The following is a 21,455-nucleotide window of genomic DNA, read 5'->3' as shown; positions in this document are numbered from 1 at the left end:
ACGCCAGCTAATATCACGATGACAAACATTCCAAGTGCAAGAGGTTAAGCATCTCTCGAGCAGGAATGACTTTTAATGCTCGCTAGAGCAGCAAGTTGCGAAGGAGGTCGAATTTAAAGACGATGCCGCCTCTCTTCCCGAATGAGAGGGCTCATGGAATGACTGTGGGCGTTCGTTATTTGCTGAGAGAGGGAGAGAGTGAGAGAAAGAGAAAACTAAGGATCCCTATACGTTCATATGTAAGCTTTGTCGTATACGTGCACACGTGGGATTACGTATCCACCAACACGACCGAATGCAAATGGTGCGAGACGCCTCGGCAGAATTATATCATTACTCGTTCGGGGCCCGACCGTGGTCGCGACCGCGCTTTTTTTTTTTTCTTTTTTTTAAATAAGGAAATAAATTAAGACGTAATGGGCTTAATAAGGCTCCGGCCGGATGGCATTCCGCGACCGTGCTAGTAACTAATGGCGGCGTTTGCGCGTTTTATGTCATGTCCGGGGAGCAGGAGAGCCCGAACGGATCTGCACGAGGGTCCCGAAAGTCCCGGTTTAGCCCGGCCACCCTTTCTCGATTAATGCCTCGCCACGATCTCGCGCGCACGAGCGAGTGAACGAATCGAATCAAGCCTCTTTCCGACGAGAATTAATGCAGTCGTATACCAATCGGTTCCGAAAATCAGCTGAATGGAATTTTTATTTTAAACGGAATGAAATACTTTCTTTTAAAGTCGAATACGCGCAAAATATCGGAATTATTACATTGATTCAGCTGTCGTTCGGTATATGGAAATCTTTTACATGTTTGTGATTAATATAAAGGCATAGTTATAACAGAATCTTACATAACAAAAGTGTGATTGTCTGGAATATAAGAAAATAGTTTTTCATTAAATAGTTTGTCATTCTCTTACGATAACATTAATCATAGTCGTGCCAAAAAATATTTCATTTTTTTATAGATCTTGGTTAAAAAATCCTTTTTTTGTAAATTAAAGTTAATTTTCGAGTTAATAAAATTATGCACAACTGTATTCTTAAAATAATCATAGTTGTAGAGAACTTGATTTATTTCGTTTCACAATGTTTAAGAATCACTTTAACCTTATTGTTTATCAAAATGTTAAACAAGGACAAATAATGTTCGTGAACGTGGCCTAAAAATTTTTGCAAGTTATATTTGCGTGGAAATAAATATTCAATAAAACAGAATTTGCAATCAATAGAATAAATCGATGTAAATAAAATTATATTTTTATTTCGGGGAGATATGAAATTATATCTATTTCTTAAATTATATATGTTATTAATTTGACAGTTTAACGGCTCATTTATTTTGTGTTGTGCATATAATTTATTTTTAGATATATGGCTATATATTAATTAATGAAACAAAAGAAGAGAACTTTACAAATTGATTCTTCAATTACCAAGTATTGTTTTATTAAAAAATATACTTCCATTATTATGTATAGTTTCCAAGAATGTTTATTGCGTGTTACCTCGTTTTTGACGTCATAATTAGCGATAGTAGTAATGAGTGAGCGGGAGTATTGATAAATATATTATTAAAATTATGTGATAACTTTGCTTATTATGTTTCTCATATACGCGCACTACGACATTGACGTTATATTGACATGTAAAATTATCACATTTAAATTGTGGGATATACTCACGAAAGTGCGTATTACATAAATTCGATCTCCCTTCGTACATACAACCACGAAGAAAGTTAGAGGTTAAGATTACGTGCAATTTACGACGTGACGATGATAGCCTCGAGGAGAGCTATGGACGATCGGTGAAAAGCAATACACGACGGTAATGATGATCCAATAATAATCTTTTTGCTTATCTCGGTGCGGAAGCCTCACGATGCTCGACTCCAGATTGAATCCCAAATCCATGATTTATGAAAATGATGGAGATGAGAGATGAATTCTCGTTAAGCGACAATATATTGCCGTCTCTTAAATCATCGCAACACCGTGCGAGTCCATCTTTTTAATTATCACTTCGCTGCCGCGATTAGGTTGCGTTCTTAGTTCTTACTCAGAATTTTGGCAATTCTACGTAATTTACGACGCGCGACGAGATAATCGCGCCTCAATCAGGTCGATCGTATCTGCGATTCATGATTTACGAAAATGACGGTGGATCGGGAGAGAAACGGACTCTCGTTAAAGTCGTAACACGCACTCTTGTCTCGTAAATTACCGACGTGACCACAATGTAAAAAAAGGTGACGTTGCGTATAATCAGGCACTAGTATCAGCAGAGCAAGGAATCAAATTTTATCTTAACCAGAGGTAATTAGGTCCGTTCGCTTTACTTGAAATCTCTTAAAATTTTTGTATTTACACGAGATAAATATATCGTTGGCAAATTGAAAACAAAGAAATAAAGCGAAAAGCTTTTGAATGTAAAAAAATGTAAGCGATGCAGAAAGACCTATACGTTTATGACCTCAATTAACTAGAGAGCCTACGAATAAAAAACGAATGTCAATGCAACAAACTTAATTGCAATGGCAATGATGTTAGCAGTTACATATCATTTTTAGAATCTAGGAGGAATTTCCGATTGCGCTACAAACGAGTACGTGCTGTGTCCATGGAAATATTTTCCATCAGGACAGCACAATGTAACAGTAGTCATTACAACCTTGTTGTCTATCAATGTTAAAGAAAGATGAAATGATCACTAATATTACGCATTATGACTGATGCGTTTGGTTTTAAGATCCCTAAAAGACAATTATTGCGATACAATAATCGACTGAAATTCGATTTGAATTCACCTCCTTCAGTTTATTTCCGGTAGCGGCCATCTTGGACAACCTATTACGATTACACCCCCACCACCGCAATGCTCTCTCCAGTCGTCCATGTTGTCCCGTACAAGTAATTGTTCGTCGTTTTTGTGCGGTTGTTATATTCGCGTCCGGTCGACGGAAAAAATGGACCGCGTTAACTCCGTTTAGTTCGATGATCGATGCGGGAGCTTATCGAACATCTTGTCATCGTTGTCGAGTCGTGGTAAACGATGTCCGATGGTGTGAGAGCGACGGGACAAGGCGGGTGTACGAGAGGAGAGACATGGAGGAAGATCGTGAGATAGCGGGCGGATCAGGTGAGATTGTTGCACGCGCAGGTGGACAAATTATTCCCGTGATACGCGATTTCTCCCTCCCATCGTCTGCGTTCGTTTTCTCTCTCTCTCTCTCTGTCTCGCTCATTCTTCCCTCCTCATCCCCAAGGTCTCGAAGCGACGACGCCGATGAGCGCGTTTATATAATGGCGCAGCGGTTTGCTCCGGTGAAAAAGGAGGAACGGTCTCTCTTCGGGGAGCACTTCGAAGAGAGGCCGAGACGGAGAATGAGAGAGAATGAGAGAGATAGCAAGCGAACGGCGCTGCATCCTGCATCGAGTGCAAACGAAAGGTATACGCGCGATGCAAGTTGGAGGGGAGGGGAGGGGAAGGGAAGGAGGGTGCAGGCGAAGGACGACGCGACGGTAAGGAAGGAAGGTAGAAGCGGCGGCCGGAATGAGGCCAGATACGCGGGGAAGGTGGAGGATACAAACCGTATGGATACACCCGGGGATACGGGAGGCCGCGCGGCGGTGTAAATGCAATCAAGAGGGCCTCAATTAGACCGTCACGCCGTACATCCCTCATCTCAAAGTCTTCGGCTTCTCCCCGGCACTGCCTCCCCGCGTCTCGGTCCCAACCGTCGATTTCGCGAAGCAGGGGAATCATACATCGCGGGCCTTATTACGAGATAAGAGCGCGGCATTTGGTGTTTCGATTAGAGGCGCGCGTGTGTGTGCGTTCGTAAACATGTCGAGAAATCGGCTCTTACGATAACGCAAATATTGGATTTAATCTGTATAGGTACGCGCTTTCGCGCTTTGCAGCGCTTTTATCGATCAAATTATCGGCGTTTCCGTGATTAAAGACGAAAAGGAGGGGATATATAGAAATTTTCGACGGTCTCGCTACCGCTTGGGCATTGCTTTATTCCTTAAATATTTTCTCATGTATTTTTCATCGTAGAAACGTAGAAACTGTAAACAATCATTCGAATAATGTTAGACTAAAGGAAAAATTGAGATACACTGAAATAAAGTGAATAAAATATATTCTTATTTTCATATCGTTATAAAATTGTGTGTGAATCAGATGCGAGTAATATTGCACCATAAAACGTTAATTAGATTACATTTTTTATTATCTGATTAATATTTGTTATCTCGGTACCGTTTCCCCCATTCCAAGCGTCACTTCATCGTTTCATTACACCACGTGACGATAGATATAGGATATATTAGATCAAGTAATGTCTTGGATGTTAAGTCAATTACTTACGGTTAGATTGACTTTCGAAATCATATAAATATTATTATTATTACATTCAGAGAATGGAAAGTTACTTTTTATCGTTACTATAACAACTATCTACTGATTCTCAAAAGTAATTCATTACCGTTACTTAAAAAGTTCGTTACTTTTATTTTAGAGTTTTCGTTCCACGATGAAGTGATTACAATAATACTTTATTACTTACTAATTTTAAATACGATAAAAATACAATGCTTTATTTAAAATAGTTTATTTTTCTGCAATAATTGATTATTTTCTTAAATGCGGTAACCTTGGTGTACAATGTACTACTGTTGTTTTCATGCATTATTTTATAACCAGTCTCGTTATATATGTAATAACAAATACGCGAAATAAACTTTGAATAATTTGCAATTCTTCTCCACATATTAACAAACTCCATTACGGTAGGTAAAAAGAAAATAGGTCCACGCATAAGATTGCAGATCTACGGTCTCGCAAGGCGAAAATATTGTGAAATCAAATCTTTAGTTCGTTTTTTGCCTCATGGCGGTGTCTTGTATTCGCCACGATTTAACAAATTTCGTAACGAGTTATTAAAACTTGGCGGTCTATCTCGAGAGGCGGCGTGGCAGGATACATGAAATCGAGTGCCGTTGAACGAAGGAAGCCGGTGCCGGGAAGTTAAAGCGAAGACCCCGAGAGATCAGACGACCGGTTAATCTGCATCCATCGCGATGATAGGCGAGCACTGAGTGGCTTGCAGGGGGGAAGATAGCGGAGGCGCCTTTCACGTTAACCGAGTTAGTTACGAGGAACCCCGTAATTAGGGATTGTTAACCGGATAAAGTCTTGCGCGTGCTGCGCGCGAGGATATGAGAGAGCAAGAAACAGAGGAAGAGAGACAGGGGGAGGGGTGGAAGAGAGAGCGAGAGAGAAGGGGAGAGAAAAGATAAGGAACATTTAGATGAAGTGCTGCTGCTTCTTCAGCCCATATTTATAGTCATTATATGAATTTCAAATTAAAAAGTGCATAATGTGAGATACTCAGAATAAACCCAGCTATCACTAAATAGTCACAGAAAGTTCAATTTGTGCCGAATATTCCGGAATAGTAAAAGAATGTGCAAATGTCGATGAATAAATATTTAGATTATTGTATGTGAATACTCCTTGTATATATCACTCGCGAGAGAGCAGTACACATCACTATCAAAACAGACTCGCGACTGCATTTTGCCTCTAAAGTGAGCTTCAAATTGGGCCAAAGTGTAAATATATGAAATTTGTTTTTCATGTACAATTGTTTAAAAAGTGATTCAGGGATGACCGGGCCTAAAATTTTGCGAAAAATATAGACATTCTTGGAATATATATATGTATATGTAATAATATATAAATAGAATTTTTAACTGATATTTGAATGTCAACCGGTATAATTACATTTTTACTTCTAAGTGTTTGTAATTAAACTTCCCTGATAATTTTGCTCGGCAATCTGTGTATAGATATACAAATATTAAATATTTTAACTAATCTCTCTCTCTCTATTTTAGAATCCATTCTAAGATAACAGAATCATATGAAATATTTGATATATATCTTTATATTTTTAACTTAATGCGTATACATATTTATATATACCTATATATTAAATAATAATATACTTTTCGTACACATCATTATCTTAATAAAATAAGGAATGTCACTCACTGAAATGATACGCAGCAGTGAAATTACGGCTCAAGATTGAAATTACGTTTAAATTATAAACGGAAATATATATAAATTATAATGTGTAGAACATAAAATTTATATTTAGAAGAATCTTGCACATAAAATAGTTAGAATAATTAAATTTGCAAGTAATATATAAAATAATAATTTATTCACACCCCATGGTTGCTCCACCGGTTTCCAATGCCTTCCAGTTCACCTTTTCTGTTCCTCTTTATTCATTCAAGGCACTCACTCGTGAAAACACAGTTAATTACTATCTCGCGCACTAATTACCAGAAATCGATCACGCTGTAACTTGCATAGTCTTTCCAATATTACTCGTGGTTTTACAGCAATTATTATGTCACATATCGCTCGAAATATTACGAAGGAATAATTTGTAATTATTGTTTCTTATTTTTTTTACATATATATATCGAAATTCATACTTAAAAGAAATAAATTGTGTGAAATATCTATATTCGGTCAATAATTATTGTTTACAATTAGATACACTTATTATCGTAAAACACAATTTTAAACGTGGATTTAGATTCTAATAAGAATAGATTTTAATAAGAAATAGTCTCTCTCACTGTTATATTTGTTGTGATTGCATCTCGTGACATATACGGAAAGTAGCTCGCTACCTGCATATTCGAATTGAATGATAAAGCGTCAACCTTGTATCAGTATAGCGCGCAACAAGTATGACGTAACAACAAACATCAAGATGTGCACGTTAACTAAATAAAAAATATATATTCTAACGTGTCATAAATTTCAAAAGAACGTTAATTTTATGATTAAGCTACTTATACTTGATCTATCAATCCATGTAATATATTTTACGATTTTAATTAAAAAAATGATAGAAAGATTATATTTAAATTTGTGAAAGATTTAAAATGCGATGAGAGAAATTTAAGCGTTGCTAAAGAAATAGTTTCATCGTAAACATTGCAATGAAAATATAATTTATAATTTCTCGTCCCGCGTCGCTTCAGATTTTATCTTATACATAAATTGCTCCAATATCTACTTCCATAAAAAGACGATTGAAATTATCGCCTCGATGTGTTTATATATTTTAAATTATATGATAATTAATCAAAAAAGCGATAATAATAAATTAATTTATATAAAATTACTTGTTTGAGAAAAATATAATATAAATTTCACTTTTCCAATAAACGTTGAGGTGAATGAGATAATAACCGTTTCATCGAAATTAATTTAGAATATAAAAATATTTAGCATTTACTTTATAGCGTCTTAAATACATATTTCATAGCGCCGATGAATTAACTGACATATTCAGCATTTTTGACGAGCAGAACTGGTTTAGTAGTTTGTGAAGAAATGATTATGAGGAATACTGAGACAACATGGAACAAATCATGCCGTTTTCTTTATTTTATTTAAATATAAGAATAATCGAATAAAGTAGAAAATCGATGATTTTTGAAAGTTTTGTGAAAAGTAAATCATATGGTTTATCTGCCCCCCAACAAACATTTTAAGGCCTTCTTTTTCTCTTACATTCGATTAATTTAATGTATTCCCATACAATTGATTGCAAACCCATATATTACTCGTTGTCAAAATATGATAGTTTTAAAGAACTTTGTTTTAAAGAACATTTTAGATGTCGCATGCGATGTGTACCTTGTAGTATATTGTGATGAAATTAAATCGCTAAATCGTAAAAATAACGTGAACAAATTAAATTGCAAAGCTTTCGAATGAGTTCTTTAATAACAACAAGAAATATATAATTTAATTTAAATACAAATTTAAGATATAACTACTCGATTTCGCGTATTTATTGAAAAATCAAATATCTATCGATTTCGTCTCAATATCATTGTGAATCATTGTGCAAATCTTTTTTTAATCGCTTTTGTCTCACGTAATAGCTACATACATCTATATAGTGAAATAAATAATATTTCTTTGAAATTGTTTGCCGACATTATTCGAATATAAAGATGCAATTTTGTCTTCCATTCCGTATCTCTAAAGAATCTAAAGGAATGAACATGGAAGGGATACGCATATAAGCGTGACGTAAATAGAACGGGTCCTTGCCTTCATCACTTCGGTTATCATCGAAAGCGGCTCGAGCGATAAGCGGCCACAGTAAACGAAAGGATAATCGACGCAAATTACGGCCCAGAATAGATCGGTAATACGCGGATGAACGGCAAAATCGATCGGCGGAGGCGTGTCTCTTCTTCCTTCTGCGTGATCGATCCTCGATCACTCGGGCCGCGTTGTCGATCTCGCCGCGCGATCGGCATGCAGACCACGCAGCTAACCCGATCCCGAATTCATCGTGTCGACCTGGCCATTAGCAAATTACTACGGTGTAAACAGTATCGACGGTGCCCGCGGCGATTATATTAGTGAATCGCGTATACGCGCGTGCATCTCGCGTAAAGCTGTAGAAAGAGGCAGCGGACGGAGGTTTAGCCAGTTAGTTAGTAACCGGTGATTATGGCGACGTTTTACACCGACTCTAGCCATCTAATAATCGTTCACATCACAATGAATTTAGCGATCGGCAGCTGCTATCGTATGCTTTGCATCGCATGATCTGGTAACTTAGCTTTCCTCAGAGATGCATTTGGAAAATTATCACTTATTCTTTCTAATAACAAAATTGATAACGTGCACGTGTAATCATACAATCTTGTCTGATGCGATCTTGAATAAATCATTTCAATATAGAGAGAAGCTTAGAGAAATAAAATCAACTTTATCAAATAAAATAATTAAGTCCGTGAGAAATGGAAAAATATTTTATATACACTCTGAAAAAAAAGAGTCTGCTATAATAACTATCAAATATCGAGTGAAATAATTCCAATTAAATGCGGTTAATATAACTATGCAGTATAATGTAACTAAAAATCATTTTACTTTTCTAAATATTACCAAACATATAATAATATATAATCAACCATTTAGTAATATTTACTATAAATATTTATAGAAAAATAAAATTATTGGTTACGTTAACCGAACATTTGATTGGAATTATTTCGTTCAACATTTGGTAGCTATTATCTACTTCTTTTTCTGCCTACTATCATATTTAATAGAAGAGAGAAAAAAGTGTTTTGTAAGATATAATAAGTCGAGAAAGAGAGAGACATACACACACAAGCCTTTTATTTCATTACATATTTTAGAATTTGTGTCCGTCACAATTATGATGCACGATGTAGCTGCAATCAAAATGTGTAATTTAAACGTGTAGTTCGATACTTATTTAAGATTATCGTAAAATATGTAATAATGTTCCGCATACAACGAGTACATACGACGTTCGCAAACTAGCCTCGATGTATCACGATAAAAGCATAATTCTAAACATTAACGTCTGATTTCTAATACTATTCCTCAATCAGCCATCACTGTAATACCGCGATTTTCCGGCAAATTTATGATCGCGATCAATAAAATTCCGTGTGAAAGCACCAGGTGCCGGTATTCGTTCAGTGCTTTAACGGTTCCAGGAAATTGAAACGTGAAATTGATTGTATGTTATCGTTTCACGGCATATCATTAAAATCCGTCCACCGTCCGTTTAGTTGCAATCGAGTTCGACGTTGATAGCGGTCGATGTTTGTCTATGTTCCAGTTTACTACTATAGATTTATCTGAATCAAGCACATGTGTTTAGTAGAAAAAGTCGAAATCTCGTTTAAATACAATAATTTCCTCGACGTATTCGAACAAAACAATCCAAATAAATTAGGTCGTAATTTTAAATCAAATTCATAATGATTTATTTTCTGAGATTTTTCGTGATTCTTGCTATAATATATGAGTGATTAAATTAATCCATGTTTCTTCTTTTATCCCTCTTTTAAACAAATATGTATATTTAAGTAATAAAAATAGGTATATGTTTATCTGTCAGAGTAGTTTTAGCGTTAGTATTAAAATCCCGAAAGAAAACAAAATCTGCGGAAGTTAGAGTGTTCGATAAACATTTCGAAATAATAAAAAAATTACAGATTATTGGAAATTACATTAAAAGTAATACAACCATCTTTTTTTAGTGATTTAAATAGATAAAGACAGAATATAATTTTCATCTAGCTTGTTAGAAGTATAAATATTGTATGTGCTATATATGTCTATCGAACACCTTAAGTTTTAGCAAGTCTTTCGTATCATCTGTCGAAGAGAATCAATCCGTGTACTTTTATCTTAGAAGACCTAAAAACGTTTTAAATTCGTTGCTGCACGTCAGGCCCGATCGACGAGCCGATTTGTCGGCAGAATGTTCGATTTATCGAGCGATCGTTAGCGGACCTTCCTGAAAGCACTCTCGCCCGTTGTTACACGTCGGGATACGTTACTAATTAGCTGACGCCCGTTAATGGCTCGGGACTCCATTAAACTGTAAAATATTTAAATAACTCGTCGGTCGGGCGTGTCTGACCGCGAATTACTCGTCGTAAGTCAATCCCAGGGAACTCCCCGAGTGCAGCCTTTCGAGAGAGAAAGAGCATTTAATGTATGTGCGAGTTAATGGGGTATTTTTCGGGAAGCTGACGAGCCCGTAAATTAATATCGCTATCCGACGCGCATCTCCTTGCGGCGTGATGGCTGCATTCAGAATTGAACCCATATATTTTTGGGATATTTGAAATTATAAGGGCGCACATAAATAATTTCAATATTTGATTGTAGTAATAAAACAAATGTTTTAGAAGAATTCTAATATTTAATTTAAATTTCCTTTTATTCCAACGTAAAGAAGTCACTAAATTAAATAAATAATCGTAAAGAAATTGTCACTAAATAAAAACTTAAGCTTATCAAATTTTAATGTTTGGTAATGAAAGGTTTGCTTAATAAAAAATGCATTCTTTTTTATCATAATCATTTATTCATTGTAAAGAAAGGATAAGGAGGTAATATTAAGATTAAGTACAATGCACGTGGTTGATTCAATTTGAGAAATAGGGAAAGCAGATTTTCGATCTCGATTTCGATTCCGATTATAATTCTATTGTCGTGAAAGACGGAAAAACGTGGCTGAACTCATTTTTCTAGCATCTTTTTCTCTCGATGTATCGTCAGGTCTGACAACTGTTACGTTTGTTGTTCGAATTACGAGATCGATAACGTTCCAAGGATCTCACAATCAGATGAATCCTCAATAAAGAAATTTGAAGTGAAAATACCAGCAAAGAGTAGCCGATACGATTTATACGTATGCGTGTCGATATTATTATATCATGCAAACAGGATATTGCAAGGTATTGTTAAAAATGACAACGCGACCGTTACAATTATTTACAGACGACTTACGCGCTAAATATGCTTATACAATCGTAAAATCTATAGCAATAGCGTAGAATATCTTGATTGTAAATAAAGTATATAGATTTATATAATATATATATATTTATATAAATAGTATCTCTCTTCTTTTTTTCTTCTCTCTTGTCTAAACGTATATATAACGTTTCTTGTAAAAGTAAATAAAACTACACGGTCTTGGGTTTCACGCGATCATTGATGACCGCTATGTGAGGTTTTATTGCGATTGCGCGACGCGACGGGAAGGAACGGAGATCTAGCGGGACAAAAATATTCCTTATTACGTTTCACAAGATCGCCTTTTTTTCTCTTTCAAATTTTAGTTAATATAGTCTCTAAAATTTCGACTTTCCGTCGCGATGCCGAATAACCTCCAAATGGACGGACACTTTTCGATCTTTCGATAAGGATCACTTTGGAATCGCGAATATAGTTTCTATTATTGTTTTCTAGCAAAAAGAGAACGCTTTATGCGACTTTTAATTAATCCTAGCAGATTCAAGATAAAAAAGAACTAATTACAAATAATGTTTAGATAAATATGGAAAAATATATTATGCAGTACACATGTACTTTCAAAATATTCTTCACAGTAGAATCTCACTTTAAACAATGAAAATTGAGCCAGTTTTGCAAAAGAGAGAAATCAATTTTTAATCTTGGAGAGTTTTTACTCTCTAGAATGACAATTTACTCTAAAAGATTTAAAAAATATATTTATTTTAAAACACTCTATTAAGTAGATATGTTTTTATAAATCTAGTTTTCCGAAATAAAAAATTTTTATAAGCAAATGTCCAAACCTTTGTTTTATACTTTAAATTTAATATTAAATGAACAATTTTATATAATTCTACAAATTGTATTCGTATATTTGTTTATTGTTGATTTAACATTTATTACATTATTTGACAAAATAAAGAATGATTTTAACGCCATCTGCCTATTATTTATTAGAATTAATCTTGCTAGGATTAATATCTATTTCACGAATATTTAACAATCAGCGTTGCGTTAGACTAATATCTCACATATTCTACGATAAATTGATCGAGTAGCTTGTAAAAGAAAAATTTCTTTCCGCACCAAAATGTTAATGCGTCTTGTAAATTCATCGTATAACATATACGATATTAGTCTTAATAGAAGCTGATGTGATTACCGGCTATGCGAACTAATTAAGAAATCTACCTCTCGATGCTTGCGAAACAGATTCAAACGATGTACTTACGCGAGCAAGAGTCCCTCGATTTGCACAGTCCTATTAATTCCCTCGCATACGGAATACTGCAAACTATATACACAGTGCGGTGTACATGAGTAACGGTAATTTCACTCTTCCTTGCTTTCGTTCACGCCATTCCGCGTTCGTTTTTGTATCACGTTATAAAATGATGTCATGGATAATGATACAACAAATGATGAATAAAAGAAGATTTAGAAAATTACATTATGATAAATTTTTTGTCAATAATTTTTAAATGTCAATTTGTAAAAGAAAACAGTCTAAAGTATTTTGTTTTTACTTTTTTTTAAATTTAAATTATTTTAATTAAATTAAATTCTTGAGTGAATTTCATTCATTCATCTAGACTACATTATTAATTTTCTTGAGATATTTTTTGCCGTCCCAAACGTACAAAAAGTAAAAACATATTAAAATTGTATCACGGATTTGATGATAGATTGTTTGATGGAAAACGGAACTTATCACATGCCTTTCACATTCCATCTTTCCGATACAGAATCCGCTCTGCTTAATAAACGTGCTAGCACTTACTACAATACATGCAGTTTGCCACGAAACTCGATCACACATTTTCCTAAATTCGTCACAGTTATCAACGGATCGATCAACAACACTCGAATCATAGTCTGACCAATGGGACGTTACACAATCAGAAATCGTCTTAAATAGTTAAACATCACAATCTCTGTTTGTTGCAACTCGACCAAGTATTTTGATATTTGGTTGAGATCTTACGTCATACGTTGGACAAGCACTGTGATTTAAATGGTTGATTTGAAAACTTGACGAGTTCATTCGCGTGATTCAACATTCTTACCGACATTCTCCGTGTGCGGAAGAATGTCTGTCTAACCTATCGATCCATGACCCGATCGAACCGATTCAGTACAGACTCGCGCGCTCATTGTCTACCACACTCGATCGGCAGCGTTTCAACTTATGAGATTGCCGTTCTTACGCAACATTTCCAGTTGTATCTCGTACTCGCGGGCTTTAAGTCTGAGCGAGGCGATGCTGTTGGTCCTCCTGTCGATGTCCGGTAATCCTACGCTACCCGTAGGCGAGCTCTGCGGTGAGGTGGCTGTCGGCGGTGGTGGAGGTGGAGGTGCCACTGGAGGATGCGACAGAGCTATCGCAGAGGCAGGTGGCGGGGGCGGAGGTGGCGAGCCACGCACTAACTTCGGCCGTTGTGCCGCTGATATGTTCGCCAGCAAATTCTGAAAGGAGGCAGCGGACGTATACGGCAGGGGCATGCCGGGCGGCAGCAGTGGTGGCGGAGCTCGATGATAGGGATGAGCGGCGTAACCACCGGGGAGGACCGGGCCATGACCCAACGGCGGATAGCGAAAGGCGTCGAAGGGCTTCCTGTGCGGGAAGTTGACCAGGTGGGCGAAAGGGTTCGGCAAGGTCGGCGCCACGACCGCCGACGGTGGTGGGTACGGAGTGTAGGGATGTGCCTGGGGTCCGACCTTCTCCTGTTTACGCCACTTGGCCCGTCGATTCTGGAACCAGACCTGGAACACATGATGAACGAGCGGTCTGATTAGGCGCCGTGTCGTTCGTGGAAGGCTCTTAAACCGCGATAACAGTAGAGCCCGGAAGGATTTTTTTTTTGCGTCTTTCGGAATTCTTCGCATTACGTAACCGCAACGCAGTCGATATTTTAAATAATGACGGTAGCAGTATAGTGATCAGCTGTATTTATAGACGCGAACCGGTCGAAGAGGTTTGCAATTTTCTAATTAATACTATTTAAATATAATATTCAATCGCGTTTTTGTCAGAAAGTTTTCATTTCCGCTTTTTCTAATAATAATTTAATATTCATGTTACACAAATATTTTTTATAAATATGTTTATAAAATGGCTCCTTATTACGAGTAAACGCTATAATCTTAATTGCCTTTGTAATTATCGCAACGAACAAAAATAATGGAAGTACAAATTTAGATCCCCTTTAAAGGTTTCAAGAAAATCGTCCATTCGATTCCGGGTCAGAAAGGTATTCGATAGGTACTTTCTTCTTTAGAAGTTGTTGATCTGTGAGAGTTCGAATTCCGGTTACGGTGACGCATTCTCCTCTTTTTCAGGAAGGTAGAGAACAGTGTATCATTACCGTCGATTCTCCAAGGAAACCGAATACTGCTGCGAGGCAGAGATCGTCTGCGTTTCCCTTCTGCCTCCCTCTCTCTCTCTCTCTCTCTCTTTTCTTTCGTCTGTCTCTCTACCTGAATTTTACGTTTCCCCTCGAAAATTAACAAAATATCGGCTGTCGTAAAACCGTTAGGTTAGCGATTCCTTGGCCCACTTTTCGTTTCTGGCAACTCGAGATACTCGGAATCGGTATCACTGCGCGTCAAATTCGCAATGTACGTATTTTTATAAATAAAGTACAGAGAGGGTGTGATACAAACATATGAAAATTACGTTATTAATAATACTGCGATAAGACAAGAATTTCCTAGCTTCATGATTACTGTACAAATACTACAGCAATTATTCAACTGCAACGTTCAATAATTAATTGAATGCTACAGTTGAATAATTGCTGTACTATTTGTACAGTAATCATGAAGCTAGAAAATTCTTGTAAACAACATAAAATGTCGAGCTAAAAATAATATAAATGTAGGAACAAGAATGTACTAATTATCGTGCAAGTTAATTTGTTACGAAATTGCAGTTTCTCCTGTTACAAAAAATGGCATAAAAATATTAGAGAAAAACCAATTATAAAATATTTTTGAAATATTAAAATTTTTTACTATTGTTAAACATTTTTACATATTTTGCGTTACTCGTGACATGTAATAATCTCAATACCTATTTTTACGATTTCAAACGCTTTGTTCTATTTTTATGACTTAAATGCTCAGCGAACCAAGTCAAAATTTGATGTCGACATTAAATCCAAGGAGATTGAATTCTAATACTTGTAAATAGAAATTGGACAACCAATGCGAATCGCCGTTCGTGATGTGCGTTCACCAAGTTCCAGCACATTCCATTCCATTCCAACGCGAGGCTTCCTCGAAAAGACCCGGAGCTCTAATCAGTTCAGCGGAAGTTCGTTCCTTCTCGCTCCTTCGTCAATCCGTGTCTTTCTTCTCCTTTCCCTTTTTCCGTCACTTTTTCATGCCTCTACCGTCATCCTATATCTCTGGTTGTTGGGTCGATTTTATGCCGTGCGCGTCCCGACCGAACGCAAATAACGTATCGCCGATTTCGTTTTAATATCAGGTCGCACAAGAGAAAGAAAAAGAAAGAGGAGACGTGTCTCGTGACTGATCGCAATGACGAATGGCTTAGGACGACAACAATTCAACTTATCCAATCTCTCCGCGCGCGAGCACCTGCTATGATTCCAGATTTTTGTATATCCATTGTTTCCGCGGTAAATAACGGCCGCGAATTCCGAGCGTGGCTCGTTACGTCGATTGTTCGAGTAGAACTTTTCGAGAAGCGACCATCTATCCTGAAAGCTATCCGGGTCTTTTATCGTTTCCGGTGAGAGAGATGTTTCATGTTACCGCTTCAGAAGCGCGACTCTCAAGATACTTTCAGCGAGAATTCTCGTCAGGTAATCGCGCGCGAACAGTTCTCCATCTTCTGCAAAGTTTCCTCGCTCTCTGACTGCCATTTCGACGATGTCTGGATTGAATTTCAATTTATCGTGTTCATTGTATGACTTTATTCTTCTAAAATTATTTGATACATGTTTTTTGATGCATCTATTCGTCTTTTGATTTCTAAATGAATCAAATAAATCTCTTGTAACATTAATTATTCGTAAAGACACACATTATTATAATTAAAATACAAGATGAAATAATTAATATTGTTATTACATTAGATATCCTTTCTTTTATTGATCATTTCTTGTGCTGTCCAGCATTTTTTACTGATCATTCCTACATAAACTTCCATATTCTAATTTTCAGTCTTGAAACGCAATCCTAGAAGTATAAAAGTAGTAATATCACTGACAAATAAGAATTTTAAACCTGTAAATAATTTTATTGCGAAAGATATTATGTTAATTTAATTTGTGATTTACTGTAATTCTGTTAGGAATTAAATTCGGCGCGTATAGTTGCAGGATTGGATATAAGTATATTTTGTATATCAATTTGTTCAAGTATTAAAGACCAGCTTGACAGTAGGTCCTTTATTTCCTATTTATTGTACATCCACGATCTAAAAGTCACTTTGTTTAACATTAATATTTGACTTTTATATTTATCATTTTCAATCTCCTGATTTATTCTTTTGTATCAAAGAATCGATTGGCGCGTCGTGTTGAAGGAACGTAGCCGTAGATATTAGAAAATGACGTTTCTCCTTTTCATTTTCTTCGTCGACTATAAGGTCACGTAACAGAGGAGACCTTACACGGCTCACTTGTTTTTCTCATGTACGAGGAGAAATTCGCCTCGTTTTCCGTCGACGTGCGATAGTCTCGCATCGAATAGTACGACTGTGCGTTCTACATTGCCACCTCCAGCTCTCGGATCTGCTCCAGCATCACGGATTTGGGAATCAAAAGTACCGCCGAGTGATGTAGACACTCCCAATACGGTTCGTCACGGTGCGGCTTCGTCATCGTGCGGACAAGGATAGACATGTGTCCGGATGACTTTGCGATTTGACGATCGGCCCGATCATTGGCTCACCGATGACGCGGCGGCGGCGATTGCGAACGCATTCCGTGAGATCTGTGGATCCTATCCTGGTAGCTTGCTGTCGAAAAGATGATTTGATCGGTTTGCTCTATCTGAGATTCTGTTTTATCTGATACTCGGATCTGAGATCGTTTACATGTTCGATTTTCGCTCGAAAGAGAAATAATATAGGCGCAATGAAATATAAAAATAGGATTATTTGAGATATCGTTGGCGATTTTAAATATGGGTCAAAATAGATTTCGGACCTTGTTTTCGTTCGAGTAATTTTGTTTTTCATGTTCCATACGTATTGATGTTTAATTGCAGTATATTACTATAGTATAGTTTTTCAATCTTCTTCAATTGTCGGCACATCAAATAATGAGTCTTACTCGAGGTATATCTAGGTGCAATGCTTACTACAGATTTTTTACATATATCGCTAACGCGACATTCGGAAATAATAAGTAAAGATTTAAAATTCTTATTTTTTATTTTACATCATTTTAAAAGTGTAATCTTATCGTAATGAGAATGTCCCTTTAATTAAAGTGAAAGTAAACACAATATATATACAGTTTAGATAATTTTATAAATTCCTTTTTATTTCTCTCTCTTATGTTTTAAAAAATTTTTTTGACATCCCGTAGGAGAGATCCTTTGCAATATATTAGTTGAAAAACCCTGATATAGCATCAATAAAATGTTATAGTCATCTTCTTTCCTTTAAAATATTAAGACTCATTTTTATTTAAAAAAATTTAATTATAATTGTGTTATATCTAATTATATTACGTGCGTATGTGTAATAATTAATATCTCGATTTTAATGATTCGTACTAGACGTAGTGTGTTCCCAACAATATCATTTAAATCAATCATTCTGCCAAGGGGCGAATCTACGAGCGGTTAAAACGCGAGATTTACGATTGCGCAATAATCGATTACAATCCCCATATTTATATTTCGATTTTTGTTGTCCGAGGTGGAGGCTTCCAAGCCAAATGTACGCGTTCCGCGTGTACCGTCCGCCCGCTTCGGAATCGCCTAGACACACGGGAGATTAGAGACTCCTGGCATCGTTAGGGTTGAGTGAGGAAGGGGGACCGCGGGTGCCAGGACCCCCCACAGCGAACAGGATTGCCCCCAGCAGGGCGCTAAACATCTCCGACTCTCCGCTTTTAAAACAAAACGTAACCACATCGCCGCCGGAACCTACTCGTTCCGTGCTTAATCGTGCCGCATTAATTACAAGAACGCCGAGTACGTTCGTTTCTCCTGTTTCTCCACTTCAATCTTTTCCTCTCTTCCTCTCTCCTACTGACGAATAAGTTTTTCCCGCGCGTTCGATACATGCACATAGATTTTTTTTTTTCATGGATAAATCTTCGAACACTTTCAGACTTATAATCGCCCTTGTAATCGCGTATCTATTGAAGAGCTCAACTGAAAACGATCCTGAGACATGATACGATTTAATAAATAGATTCTATGAGTCAAGTACTCGTTACGTTACATTTGTAATCACGATTTAATTGAAGAACTCGGATAGGGTTTGTTCCGAAATTTGATTACGATGATAAAATATACATTTCTACGAAATATATCTTATCAATTATAAAAAAATAGAATAGATGACTTATTTTGCATTTTAGGAATAACATTTTATTTCGTCGTATGCATTTAAGTAAAGATTAATTTCAGTGAAATAAATATATTTTTCACAAGTCTTTTTCTCAGTGTATAATTCGGGGAACAATAAAGGTTGGATTATATTGGTCGTAATCTGTTAACTTATACCGTAATCTGTAAAAATTGACCATTCACAGTCGAATGAGACGGGAATAATCGATTATAATTGGTCAATTTTTACAGATTACGGCATAAGTTAACATATTACGACCAGTATAATCCAACCCTAAGAAAACAGAGAGCTGGCGACTATGGTATTTGCCGTTGCGGCACGCTATTGTTTACTCGAGGTCACCGCGTTATCATTCGTACACAGTCACTTAAGCGGGCAGGTAGCGGCGTTAACCGTTCTCCACATGTCGTATTATTCCTTGATCGATCATCCGCGAAATCAATTAACTCTTATAAAATAATCATTCATAGAGATAATCATTTTGCAGAAAGATGATAAAAGCAGACATTTCATTGCTGTTTAAATGTGACGCTATAGAATCGAAGTGATGGGCAATAAGAATTGCAAAGTATATCACACCATTGTAATATTGATAAGTAATTATTCCTTTAACAATAATTATAGTTACAAATTAAACCGATAAGAATAGATTAATTCAGAATATTTCATTTTCGATCAAAGTGGATTTTACAATTAGTGTTTAATAATATTTATATGTGTAAATTTCTATAAATGTATTTTTTGATTTTATATAATCTACGATGATTCGGTTTGTTGAACTTGAAACGCAAAAGTAAATTGAAGCTGAAATATCGAAAGTGTTGCAATCTTTAAGTTGATAACCGTTTATCTCACATCATGCTTTGAATTTTTCATGACTTTGAATTTAAAATTGGCTGAAATTCATACATTGCTAATTAAAGGTACATAATAATACATAGGTTATTCAAATGACTAAAGAAAAGAAAAGTCGTGATACGTTATTATTAAAATTTTGGATATTGCGCGACGTATACGGGAATACTTTGTAAAGTATCATACGCAATCGTTTCCGCTAGTAAGTGATTTTGTGCATGTGTGTGTGCGCGCAACAAAAAAATTCGAGAGGAGGAGGAGACCTGGGAGGCATCGGACGACGGCGGAGCAATTATGAGGTAATTCATTTTTTATATTATATATTACTTGTTATTCGGGAATTATATCATTATTTTATTAAGTACTTTGAAAAAATCGATTAAAAATTTGATTCAATAATTACTTTATGAAATATTAATTATTTTAATCATTATTATAATTAGCTTATTGGTATTTTGTTTTTTACAGAACGACGTAATTGCAAAACTCGACTGCTGTACTTCGTATCGGTGAGTGCCAATTAATTATATTTTTGTTCAATATGAAATTATGCGGATCTGTGAGAATATATATCCCTAATATATGAAAATTCAAGTTAAAAACCGAAAGTACATTAGATAAATAAAAAACCGAGACGTTATATAACGTTCAATAATTATTTTATCTACACAGATATACATAATATTGCAGACAGTTCTACATTAATTGTATACTGGGTTAGTAACATAATTTTAATGTTCGGTCATTATTTAATCTATGCAAATATATAAAAGAGTAAACACGATCTTGATTCGTTGTAGTAAATTTTAAATCAAATTTGTTCGATTTTTAAATATTTTAATCCAAAGTCTTAATAAATAAATATATACGCATTAAATAAGAGATTTAATATTATACATATAATACATAATATATATACGAAATACATTGTTTCCAAAATTTCCAAATAATTTTAACGGAAAAAAAAGAGAAAAGGGATACAAAAAAAAGATTCAAAGGTAAAAAGAATTAGCTTGCGAATATAAACACACATGACAAACAGGTTTATTTCTTTCATTTGCTGGCCACCGAATTTACCACGAAATCGATTCGGAGAAGCATGACGTCTCGCGTGTACATCTCAAAAGACAGATGTCGAACGAAACGTGTGATATTTTTATCCGCAATTCCAGTTTTGCTTGCGCAAGACTTTTCTCGCTCGTAGCAGAAGTTCGCGACTTGTCGATTATCTCGTCACACTCGGGGAGATCGTAAAAATAATTAATAGCCGACGTTGCAACAACTGATAATCACTTTGCCTAATAGCAATCTGTTATTCATGCGAACGACAGGTTTCGTCGGCAAACGAGCCTGCGGGAAGGAACGATTCATTATTCATTGAGTTGTGCACAAAACTCGTACGCTCGATTGATAGTCAAATCGAAAGTTGAAAATTTATTTGCTCGAAAATTAGCGTTTTTAAGATGAATATGTCGCAGAAATATATTTCCACGCACAAACGAGCATTTTAATTTTCAAACGAATGTGAAACGAAGCAATTTTTTAGTCTATTCACGATAAAAAATATATATGAAGCAGATTTTATTTTAGATTATTAGCTTGGTTAAAATATGCCGATAAAACGTGGC

General features: G+C 35.8%; 1 protein-coding gene across 1 annotated transcript in view; it reads right to left on the bottom strand.

Annotated features, from left to right (window-relative positions):
• Positions 1–13,595: 13,595 nt before the first annotated feature.
• LOC108775010 (homeobox protein aristaless) overlaps positions 13,596–21,455 on the bottom strand; it is a 128,908-nt gene continuing 121,048 nt past the window's right edge. Inside the window, exon 5 of the mRNA XM_018541278.1 lies at positions 13,596–14,177. Coding sequence (XP_018396780.1) covers positions 13,596–14,177 — 582 coding nt within the window. The remainder of the gene's footprint in view (positions 14,178–21,455) is intronic.

Source organism: Cyphomyrmex costatus, unplaced genomic scaffold, assembly GCF_001594065.2.
Source record: "Cyphomyrmex costatus isolate MS0001 unplaced genomic scaffold, Ccosl1.0 scaffold281, whole genome shotgun sequence".
In the NCBI taxonomy this organism is placed as follows: domain Eukaryota; kingdom Metazoa; phylum Arthropoda; class Insecta; order Hymenoptera; family Formicidae; genus Cyphomyrmex; species Cyphomyrmex costatus.
This window is presented reverse-complemented; position numbering and strand designations above follow the sequence as displayed.